The 11806-nt window shown below is 37.1% G+C and overlaps 3 protein-coding genes across 3 annotated transcripts; 1 reads left to right on the top strand and 2 right to left on the bottom strand.

The window, feature by feature from the left end:
* On the bottom strand, positions 888-4275 carry LOC109844011 (probable ADP-ribosylation factor GTPase-activating protein AGD11). The gene is made up of 6 exons (XM_020413018.1): positions 4213-4275; positions 3555-3718; positions 3254-3470; positions 3013-3129; positions 2812-2907; positions 888-1420 (listed from the first exon to the last, which is right to left on the bottom strand). Exons 1-6 carry the CDS (start codon positions 4273-4275, stop codon positions 1139-1141), a joined length of 939 nt encoding a protein of 312 aa, XP_020268607.1. The 3' UTR covers positions 888-1138.
* Positions 5391-7124, bottom strand: LOC109843524. The gene is made up of 3 exons (XM_020412459.1): positions 6885-7124; positions 6734-6802; positions 5391-5826 (listed from the first exon to the last, which is right to left on the bottom strand). Exons 1-3 carry the CDS (start codon positions 6946-6948, stop codon positions 5624-5626), a joined length of 336 nt encoding a protein of 111 aa, XP_020268048.1. The 5' UTR covers positions 6949-7124; the 3' UTR covers positions 5391-5623.
* LOC109839918 (uridine 5'-monophosphate synthase-like) lies at positions 8617-11797 on the top strand. The gene is given in 7 exon segments (XM_020408382.1): positions 8617-8874; positions 8876-8908; positions 9591-9674; positions 9873-9955; positions 10075-10162; positions 10279-10533; positions 11446-11797. Coding segments are annotated over 7 exon segments (930 nt in total). The 3' UTR covers positions 11575-11797.

The raw sequence follows: 11806 nt of genomic DNA, 5'->3' as shown, positions 1-11806 counted from the left end.
TCCTGCTGCTGCTGAGGCTGCTGCTGCTGTTGCTCGCCGTACATCATCATCTTCCGTTCGCCGGAGTTCGCCGACGGCGGATTCGCCGGGGCTCGACGATGGAGATGCGTCAACGAAACCCTAGATTGCAGCGGTTTGGGACCGGAGGGAAAAGCGAACTGGGTTTCAGGATTAGGGCTTTGTATTTTAAGTTTGCGGATTCAGGTTTCGGGTTAAAACCCCGCTTTGTAGCGTCGAATGGGAAAGTTACGGGTTCCGGTAAGCTTCGAATCCACCCGACCGACCCGAATATGTGAGATTCACTTTTCTTTTGAGCCCTTGCTTATTATGGATTTTCATTTCCCCCCATTTCTTAGTCATGGGGGTATGTAAAATCTATAAGAATAACCGTAAGCTAGCAAGTATCTTTAAAGATTTTTATGGTTGTTCTCAGGCATGTTGTTTCGCTAGAATAAGTATTTACCATATTGATGTTTGAAAGACTCATATCAAAGTTAGTTCTAACTCGGCTACACATTGGTGTCAGGAAAAAAAAAATACTAAATGTGTACTTAGACCCATTGTAACCGCACAAAACTTGATTCGTGTATTCCTTTGATCTATTCGGCAAAAGAGTTGATTGAGATTGATTCTGTAACCCACACTATGGGTTGTTTGATTTATTGCACCCATAGGTTGAACAAAATGAGGATGTTTTAGGTTAGTCGCAACTGTTTGTTTCACTGCAACTTATAAATATAATTGCAATTTAAGTTGCAAAAAGACTTTCAAATACAGCCTACGATCAATCATTCTAGGAAAAAAAAACTCAGACTTGTCTCCTTTACTCAACGTAGGGAGTCCATATTCTCAATCAAAACCGGACATATAATTTAAATACGAAGTCATGTACAAATAGAAAACAATCATACACTGATTCGAGGATAGACAATGTTTTTGTGCGTCGTTGATACAATTGTTCTTGATTTATTGGATAGGTATATCGTTACTAACACTAATTAATTTCTCAAATACTGTTTTCAACACTAATTAATTTCTCAAATACAATCTCATAAATACAAAAAATAAGAAACAAAATGGGGGGGGATATAGCTAAGAATCCCAACAACTCACAATGCCCACATCTCTATTACAGCCATTACTGACTGAGGGGAAGACATTCTAGCTGAATCTCTAGTTCCCCTTTATCAACATTTTTGAGTTTAAGGGTGATATCTTGCTTAACTTTGCCATCCACAAGGGAAATTATGCTGTCTTTGAGTAAGGTATTATCATCAGAAGCCACCCATTTTCCAACCTGCATGGATTCACCAACGGTGGAGGTTTCGTAAGCTTTCGCTGTTGCGACTAGTGGCTGGATATCGATTTCTGCCTCCCCCATCCGATCATCCGTCGAGAATGTATCCTTATCATACACTTGCTGTCAATGCATAGAAGAAAAGAAATTATTGTAATGAGCAACGCACGAAACCTAATAATAACGACAACAATAGGAACAACAATAACTATAAATATGGTTAATTGAGGATAAACCCATGTACTATCACCTAACTGCGCGATGGAACTCCTGCGTGAATTTGTTTTGACTCTTTAACCCTCATAGAAAGAGAATTTTGTTTCTTGACAGTTAGACCTCCTGAGGGTAATAGTGTAATTTCACTATGAGGGTCTACCTGCAACAAGAGAATGAGTGAACAACAGGGGCCTATCCCCATTTTGGTTTAGTACAGAGGGTCTATCCCCATTTGACTTTAGTACAGGAGTCTATCTGTAATTAACCTTTATAGTACTCATGGTTAATGATAATAATAATTAGTAGTAATAGGCAGTAGGGAATCCTGAATAATGAGCCGTCACACCATTTGGCAAAATGAGTTGTCAAGAGACAGAAGTGACGAGCCCCACTAGCAGGATGAATCTCACCACTAGTCCGTCTTTTGTTACTTTCATTTGGTAAAATGAGTTACCACCTCATATCAGAGTTACCACCTCATATCCATTTTTTCCTTTAGTAATAGGTGGACTAATGTGTTGGGTGATACTGTTCGCTCGGAGAGCTAATAGTTGTTCATTCAATACGGGCCAGTTTAACGAACAAAATTTAGAGCAATAAATAGTTGGTTTTAAGAAAGAAGAGATCCAAACGACTAACCTCAAATAATAGAGCTATGTCCTGACCAGGACAATTGATGAGAGAGAGAGAGAGAGCATGCGTGCACATCAGGAAAAAGCATATGAACAAGTGTCTTAAATATGACATGGTGATTACGAATTAGCATGAGAAACAGTAAAGGCAAACATCTGTTTGCTACCACCAGATAGACTTACATTAAGAATCGACAATACGTTCTTTATCTCTTTCAATTGGTAAAGATGTGATTATGATGTTTAATTAGGATGAGCTCACAAGGGTTATCTTGTGACCATGTTGTTCGTCAATGACATTGCTTTAGTTGGTTGAACCAGAAATCTGGAAACTTCTAACATCCTTATGTGGATAAACACTATAAAATCTAAGGATTTATGATTAACCTGAAGAAATGGAATATGCAATGTAATTTCAGAAAATTTATCATAGTAAATATGAATCTAAAAGACTAACAGGGATTGCAGTTATCGAACGATAAATACATCTATTTACTATTTAATATAAACATACAGAAGGGGGATAACCCAGTTAAGAAGCACATAAAAAGATATCTTAGATACTAAAAACTAAAATTTAGTAGAAGTGAGCAAGATAAAGAAAATGAGAGATAGGTCAAAGGATATCTTCTAAACAAGTTTATTGAACGTTGAAAGTTGACTTACCAACTTTAGAGGTGGGACAGGGTCTGGAATAGACAACATTAACATTTCATTCCACACAGGATTTAAGTTGCTCTTTATCACCCGTGTTTTCATTGACTGAGGAAATAGTAAGCATCAAATGTAGAATTATTTGTTAAAAGAAACATCAGTAAGAGATCAGAATCATGATGACATTTTTTTTCCATTGCCGAGTTATCTTACCTGATGTCCTAGAGTTAAGATGACGTAAGGGTCACTTGTCACAAGATCTCGGATGACTAGGTTCTTACCCCTTATAATGTTGACTTTGATCAATCCGATAAACTCAACCATGCCCATCTACAATGGTATAACATAAGATTTAAACCAGTTAAAAAAAGTTTGTGAAGTCATTATGTATGAATAGAGTATTCCGAAGCAACAAAACAAAAAATATGAATAGATAAGACCATAAGATTCCCACCGTTTTCTTTATACTCTTCTGCTCAGAATCCTTTCTTCTCCAACTATTCCGGAATGCATTCCGGATTCCGGTAGATTGTTGCTTCTCAAATTGTTTGGAGTAGACGGAGTTGTGGGAGCTGGAGAAAGAGCTAGCGAGCCTATTACGCAAGTGTGAGGAGCTAACAGGTACAATCTGCAAATTTGAGTTTAGAAATTGTTGCAGCTCATATTTTCTCCTGAATATTCAAGAAATGTAATAATGATTTAGAATCTAATAAAAAGAATCTGAGAACAGTTTTGACAGTGGATTGATATTGTACCTGATGAAATCAGAGCGCTCCTCAAATGGAGAATCTGGCTTTGGCTTTTTTACATTTTCAGGAATAAAAGCTTCATATTTCGCATTTACAGCATCATTTCCTCCCGCATTAATTAAAGAATCAACTTGTTCATCAAACCACTCGTCTAGTTTTACAGACAATACCTAAAGAGACAGTCACAGATCAGAATATTTGTTGGACATGATGCCTATATCATACAAGCAACATTTTTTGTGCATTTTTCAACTCTTCATGCATGCTGTTTGACAGTGATTGCTATACTCTAAATCATATTATAATCTTGTCCCCTCAGTTATTACATTTTCTTAGCTTCATTTATGAGAAGCAAAATGATTTGAGTTCATTTTACCCATTCATAGGTTAAAGAAGTCATATGGGTTCTTACAATTGATTTTTACAGCAGCATACTCAATATTACTTGAAATTTTGAAATGATGTAATGCTTTCTTGATTATAGGTCCACAAATGGGATTCTACTCTTTTGCTCTCCAACTAGAATCATCCTCTGTAACTCGAGTCTTGCTAGATTGCTATATAATTTTCTCTTTTCCGATAAGCTCCACCAGGAGTCCCAGTTCCAAGTCATTGATCCACCCACTTAAACATGTTATTGATGACTTCTGATACTGTACATTACCAGCCATAATGTATGTTTTCTGCCTAAAACTGAATATTGTTTGAGGCATCCATTCCTATACATGCGTTCAAATTTAACAGTAGGTACAACGATGAAACAGATATCTAAGTTTGGTTAATTGTGGATAAAGTCAAGCCAGAGAAAAAACATTTATTAAGTACAAACAATCCTAAGAAACTCTATGAATAAGGGAACATTAAGATTGGGGTGAGGTCCATGCATAAGTTTTCTGCGTCCGTACTGCCAGCTGTTTATCTCGTCAAAGACAAACAAAAAACACTAAGTTTAATCAAATAGCTTTATCCATATAATTATGCCAAATGATCATAACTATGTGCTCCTTGGCATTCTGAGTTTTTTCTACTCAAGCCCCAGGTGACAATAGCACCCACATGAGCGCATTTACTAGACATGTATGCACATACGCTCCAGCCCTTAATATGATATGCTTTCTGTGTCTGAAAAGTATCTCAACCTTCTCCTATATGGTTATCATTACTTGCCACATGGATTGACATTTGAGCTTTTGTGAATAACTTGTCAAGCATGATTTTAGACATTTGGTTATTTGCGGCAGAATATATAACATCAACTCAAAAATAAATGACTGACATGGTTTTAGACTTTCTAAATTCTCAAATATATAATAATAATAATTGACATCATATCAAGCTATTACTTTCCATTGATGTACGTTCCCTCTCTTTTTGAATTGTGTGAACCATTAACTCTTATCAAGAAATAAAAGAGTGACAACAAGTTTCCGTTTTCCAACAGGATGTCCAATATGCATGAAGAAATTTCTGACATGGTTCAAATTAATAGAGAACAAAGACAAGAAAAAAAAATAAAAGAAATTGCAAATGACAGGACTATAATTAAGAAAAATACTTTCACAACAAATTGATAGGGCCAATTTCAACAAGTGTTGCAAAAAACAAAAACAAAAAAAAATTTGGTCCTTATGATAAATTCCCTGTGACATTCTCATCTATCAAGATGTCATTCATCCTTAATTTATTTCATTAATGAAGAGCTTTCCAACCCTGTGACATTCTCATCTATCAAGATGTCATTCATCCTTAATTTATTTCATTAATGAAGAGCTTTCCAAGATAAAATTGGTTTTACTGGTCAAGATGTCATTCATCCTTAATTTATTTCATTAATGAAGAGCTTTCCAAGATAAAATTGGTTTTACTGGTCAATGTCTTCAAAACGGAACAGACCTATGCATAAGAGCATCGGATAATAAGATGCATATTTTTTCAGTATTACGGAACATGGGTTCAGCATTATTCATGTAAAGAAATAACATCATCGACATTTGCATGTATGCTTCAAATTAACTCCAAGAAAGCCAATAATCCATGCCTCCTCTCTCCAAAACTCCCTTAACTAAAAAGAAAATTCAAAGCAGGCAAAGGGCGGTAGTAGTAGTAGTAGTAGTAGTAGTAGTAGTAGTAACAACGACTGCACAGGCAAAGCAAGTGTGCTGCTGAAATAAGAGTCTGTTTTGAGATGCATACACCCATTTAGGATATGAGGCCCCACAATCAGCACAAGAACCGTTACCCGCTTGCTTCATAAAGCTTTCAAGCCTTTTTAGAGCACCTGAAAGCCACAACATATACCCAAAGAGAAACATTAAAAAAATAAACAAAATCATTATAGTTCATTATTTTATATCTAGTCTAGCATTTCCAAAAGCATAAATACCACCACAACAACACCAACAAAGGTTTTTATCACAAACACTTGGGTTTGGCTACATGAATCCCACTCTTTTAAAAGCATAGATACTTCCATCTCCCTCTCCCTCTTCCCATTATATATCTATGAGAATTACTTTACGAAGCTGTCGACAGCTATTTGCAGGATCTTGAAGCTGTTGTGTGATGTTAGGATAGTATATAGAAGGCTAAGGTCCCTACTCCCATACTTACCTTTTTTTTTTGAGGAAATACAGTGAGTGCAAACAATACCCCCGTTGTTTCATTAATAAGTATTTAACAAAACATCCCCAAAAGCCAACAAAAGTTTGCCGAAGCATACAAAAAGAAACACAAATACAAGTTAGAGGAACACAAAAACCAAAAGAACAACATACATAAAGCTCATAGTCTCAAAATGATGTCTCAAAGCATACCTTACTTATTCGCACATACACATGCACACTCACATATGACATACTTGACAATTAAAATCATTGTTTTTCTAAGTTCCAATATGGTGATCACTTGAATAGCTATTGCTAATTCATGTCAGGCGCTTGGGAATTGACCAAAAAAAACGTTAGGATTTCTTCAATAGGAAGTAAGCAGTTTTAAATTACTCGAACAATTCTCAGGCTTGTTTTGGACATTTGATCCTTTCCCAGTTGAATTACTAAGAATTTTACAAAATGGGCAAATTGGCTAAACGTGAGATTCGTATGCTATCAACAACTGAGAGCAATTATACAAACAATTCTACAAAACCTCGTAAAATTTTAAAAACAACCGCAAAAATATGAAATCACCTTGAGGGCTGATTTCGTCAAAATTTTCTCGACTGCAACTCATTCTTCCCAAGACGCTGAAACCTTGCCCTAAATTACCAAGAAATAACACGTGATCAACGAAATCTTTTGAAAAAATTCTTCTTCTTTTTTTATTTTTTGGAAAATTTACCTTGATGTTGGGGCAAAGGGGGACCCCCATCTACATCATGCAGAGGGTAATCAACAAACCCCATTGGAATCTCCGCAGGATTTCGAGTAGATTTGAAGAATTCGGATTCATCTCTCAACGCCTCAACCTTGTCTCTTGTCCTCCGTCCGTTTCCTCTCGTATTTCCCCCTAATTTTTTTAATTTTAAGAAAATAACTGACGATCGCGCGGAAGTCGTTGATCCCCCCTGCTTAGCTATATTTAAGATTAACGATTAATGATTAATATAACTAATAGCTGGTAACAGAGGTGCTGCAGGCCCAACAAGGGTTGAACGGTGGGCTTCAATATCGTAGAAGCCCAGAACACATGGGCTTTCAAAACTAGCGTGAAAATTTTCAGACGAGTACCAACTTTGTGCAAGCCCGTTACGGGGATGTGGGGGACCGTAAGACTTAAAAACTGGATTATTATAGGGTTTACTAAGGTGATGAATAAACTTTGGAATGCCAATTATATTATATATACTTCAAAAAATGATAAAACATTAATTTCCATGCATTGTCATGCTGTAGCCGGAAAGCTTCTTTAATTTGAGGAACTTCCCTTCGATGCGATGACGACGACGACGGAGGGGTAACCCCTTAAACAGCAAGCAACGTAGGCACTGTTTGGCAACAAGAGATTGTGTCTTATCTAAGAGATTGTGTCTTATTGACTTGGTCAATAAGCTAGTAGAGCTGTTTGGTGACCAAAAATAGGAGGAGATTATTTTGGAGATTGTGGCTAGTAGAGCTGTTTGGTGACCAAAAATAGGAGGAGATTATTTTGGAGATTGTGTCTTTTGCAAGTAGCATTTGGAAAGCTACCTCAAGTAACGTTTGTCTTTGGGGAGGAGATGCCAATTTTTTTCTTCCGTTTTTTGCCCCTAATAATTCTAATTTTATATCAATAATATTGCATGTCTTTTTTAGTCATTTAACAAATTTAAGCTAATTGCACAGCTACTTTTGCCAAACAGCTCTAGTCAATCAGCTAGCTACACAGCTATCAGCTTTCAGTTATAATTTCACAGGTTTCAGCTATAATCTCGTAGCTTTCAGTTAGTTTTGCCAAACTGAACCTTAGAATTCCGTAGAATCATCATCCGTAGCACCCTGGGTCGTCCACATTCAACTTGCAACAATAGTAAGCGAACAATTTTTCAAAACCGACTGAATTTTTTTTTTTTTTCAAAACCGACTGTTTTTTTTTTATTTATCAAAATCGACCCGGTTTTGTGATTAGCAGGCTAATCACTATCCTAAATAGTCGGGGTTGGCAACCCCGACTATTTAGGATAGTGATTAACCTGCTAATCACCCTTTAATTAGGGTTTAACACCCTCCTAAATAGTCGGGGTTGCCAACCCCGACTATTTAGGATAGTGATTAGCAGCCTAATCACAAAACCGGGTCGATTTTGATAAATAAAAAAAAAACAGTCGGTTTTGAAAAAAAAAAAAAAAGTCGGTTTTGAAAAATTGTTCTAATATTTTTATTGTTGGTCTTGTGTTATGTAATTTCTCGTTCTATTACTGCTTCAAAGCTGCAGCAGCGTTAGCTTGCAGACCACTGCAAAGTATAAAGTTTGAGCTCAGTGACGCACTCAAGAGGATCCAAAATTTTTTTCAGAAGGATTTTTGTGTCAGTCATTTCTCACTGCGTATAAGGAGTGGGTTTAAGTGTAAATTGTATTTAAATAGATTAGTATAATGCGGCGGAAGGAGGTCAAGTCGTACGGGACGGGGAAGGCGATCGAGGGAGCGTTCGAGAGGGGGCAGGTTTGCTTGGTCGTAGAGGATCTGGTGACGAGCGGGGCGTCGGTGCTCGAGACGGCGGCGCCGCTGAGGGAGCTGGGGCTGGAGGTGAGGGACGCGGTGGTGGTGATCGACAGGGAGCAGGGAGGGAGGGAGAATCTGGCGGGGGAGGGGATAAGGCTGCACAGCCTGGTGACGCTGACGGAGATGGTGGACTGCCAAGGAGTTGCTCGAGATTGCGGATAAGGTTTGAATCTTTTTTGCTTTTGGCTTATTTGCAGTTGAGTACCCCCAAAGTTTCTATTTTTTAAATAAAAAAATTGATGCCCTAAAGCTCTGTTTTGACAATGTGATACCCAAAGATTGCAAATAGACGGTGAGTTTTTGACAATTTGATACGCCGGTGCCCTAAGTTTGTTCTTCAACGCCCTAAGGTTCTATTTGACAATGTGATGCCCCAAAGTTTGCAAATAGACGATGATTTGACAATTTGATACCCCGGTGCCCTACGTTTGTTCTTCACTTCCCCCAAAATCAATCAAAGATCTTAAATTTGGTTGCTCATTCACCTTTTCTATGTTGATATTCTTGTACGAAATTAATTTTGCTCATTGGTTTGGGAGCTAATTTACAATAAAAATTAGGAATGGATTATTAGCCGTACTAAGAAATTCCGACTTTCATATGACATGGGACCAAAACTCGTTATTGGGGGGAATGCAAAGATATAGTAGAAACTCCAAAGTAATTCAGGAAGAAATGCTTTCAATACATGTAGTGCATAAGGATCTGTGTTAATGCTTATTTTTGCTCATTGGTTCCACATGAATCATCTGTGAGTTTGGAGTTTTTTGTGGTAATGTAGAAGTTCTTAATAAGTAGGTTCAGTAGCATTTTATATAATGTGTTGACGATGTTTTCGCGTGCAGGTTGGACCAGAGATTTGCTTGTTAAAAACACACGTGGATATATTGCCCGATTTTACACCAGATTTCGGCTCTCAGCTCCGCGCGGTACTTCCTCTTTCAATCTCATTTGCAACAATATTTGTTATGCCTTTCCCAATTACTAACTGATTGCCTCTGTCATAGCTTGAAGAATGTTTTACTTTCCTAATGCTATTTGATCATATCTATCTTCCTTCTCTTTAATGATTTCTCTGCACATGACTTATTAATTATGTTTTGTCGTTGACTTCATTTGTACTGAAGATTGCAGATAAGCACAACTTTTTAATCTTTGAAGACCGTAAGTTTGCCGACATCGGAAATACTGTAACTATGCAGTATGAAGGGTGAGATATACATGCTTTAACATTTTTTAGCTTCTATGCCTTTCCTATTTCAGGAATAACATCCAATGTTCTTTTTGTATAATAACAGTGTCTCTATGCCCACTATTGTATTGTTTCAGAGGTATCTTCCGCATTTTGGACTGGGCGGATATTACTAATGCACACATAATCTCTGGACCTGGAATTGTGGATGGCCTTAAGTTGAAGGTTTTTAAACTTCTAACATATCTCAATTGATGCATCATAATCAAATGTTCTGATATCAATTGATGCATCATAATCAAATGTTCTGATATGTATCTATTTAAATTTAATATTTATAGGGCTTGCCTAGAGGGAGGGGACTGTTACTACTTGCAGAAATGAGCTCTGCGGGTAACCTCGCCACTGGAGATTACACATCTGCTGCAGTAAAAATTGCTGAACAACATTCAGATTTTGTGATTGGCTTTATATCGGTTAATCCTGCATCGTGGCAAGGTGGGCCTGGGAACCCAGCATTTATTCATGCAACGCCAGGTGTTCAAATGGTTAAAGGAGGGGATTCCTTAGGCCAGCAATATAACACTCCTTATTCTGTAAGATTCTCTTTACTTTTTTTTCTTTTTCTTTTTTTTTGTGTACTGCTTGTTATTATTTTTTAAAGTTTGTAGGTTATATAAATATTAAAAAGCACGTTAGGTATGCGGGACATATTCTTTCAGAGTGATACTAGTATTTCAAATCCTCTATGCTACCTTCTAGCTAAACAAATGATCTTAGGATTGATAGCATTATTGATAGAATCCTATTTAACTCTAGTAGCTAAGCTTTTCCAGAGTAGAAATTGAAGCTGGTGCAATTTTTCCATCAAATTAGCCCTTGCAGTTACGCTCTCCGGATTAGAAAAAGGGAAACTGGTGCAATTTTTGGTCAAGTTATCTGTTACATTTAATCTATCTGTCGCATTCAGATTTATCTTTATATTCACTTTATCAGTCACATTCAAGTTGTATTTTTCAAGTGCATTATAGTTGCCTAGTGCATGCTTGTACTTTGCCTGTGTTTAAAAGAGCATGCATTCTTGGTATTAACTGTTTATTCCCCGTTAAGTTGTTTGCCCATGTACGTCATCCATTGTTGGTGTTCCTTTTGATTAAATTGATGAGAATGATACATGAATTCTTTATGGTAGCAATCATATGCAACACCTTGTCATGTGTAATTTTTCTTACTCTATGTTACTTTCAGATTAGCAAATGGGAAAAATCAAATAAAAAACAACAGCAACAGATTATCCATAATAGCTCCTAGTGTCTTCGATCACGGGTTACTATGACGCAAAAATCATAATTCTTTATGTATGGAATAGCTGGCAATATGCCAAATTCTCATGATAAAAAGCTGATGGTTTTTGCACCGTTATTTCCTGTTTCAGAACTTGCGAGATTGATGAATACCTTTTAACGTGGTTTCTAGCTGTTTAGTGAAACATTTCACTATTTTTGCAGGTTATACATGACAGAGGCAGTGATATCATCATAGTTGGTCGAGGGATTATAAAGGCATCCAATCCTGCGGAAGCAGCTAGCGAATATCGAGTTCAGGGGTGGGAGGCCTACAAGGCCAGTTGCTCGTAATGCACCTTGCCAATAAGTTTCGTCGACGACCGTAGCATCCTAGTTACCAAGAAAATTTTATGTTCTTATTTTATGGGAAAAAAAATATCATGTAATAATATGCGGAGCTTATAATGCAAGCTCCTGATTATTAGGAGGCTGGACTACGGCTTTGATGATGTAGTGCTTCTTGGTGCATAGGGTTTTGGTTTGGTAATAATCATCTGCGTAACATTTATCAGTCTTTTCATCG

Source organism: Asparagus officinalis, chromosome 5 (assembly GCF_001876935.1).
Source record: "Asparagus officinalis chromosome 5, Aspof.V1, whole genome shotgun sequence".
NCBI classification, from domain to species: Eukaryota; Viridiplantae; Streptophyta; class Magnoliopsida; order Asparagales; family Asparagaceae; genus Asparagus; species Asparagus officinalis.
The sequence above is the reverse complement of the archived record's forward strand: the minus strand, read 5'-3'. Positions and strand labels throughout refer to the sequence as shown.

Bases quoted from the DNA above. Each gene is read 5' to 3' on its own strand.
- LOC109843524 (XM_020412459.1), bottom strand. From the start codon at position 6,948: ATGGGGTTTGTTGATTACCCTCTGCATGATGTAGATGGGGGTCCCCCT. The intron at 6,803-6,884 runs GTAAATTTTCCA...TTGGTAATTTAG, and splicing joins CCCTTTGCCCCAACATCAAG to GGCAAGGTTTCAGCGTCTTG. The intron at 5,827-6,733 runs GTGATTTCATAT...TGTGGCTTTCAG, and splicing joins TGACGAAATCAGCCCTCAAG to GTGCTCTAAAAAGGCTTGAA.
- LOC109844011 (XM_020413018.1), bottom strand. From the start codon at position 4,275: ATGTATAGGAATGGATGCCTCAAACAATATTCAGTTTTAGGCAGAAAA. The intron at 3,471-3,554 runs GTACAATATCAA...TTGAATATTCAG, and splicing joins GAGCGCTCTGATTTCATCAG to GAGAAAATATGAGCTGCAAC. The intron at 1,421-2,811 runs GTAAGTCAACTT...ATGCATTGACAG, and splicing joins CTGTCCCACCTCTAAAGTTG to CAAGTGTATGATAAGGATAC.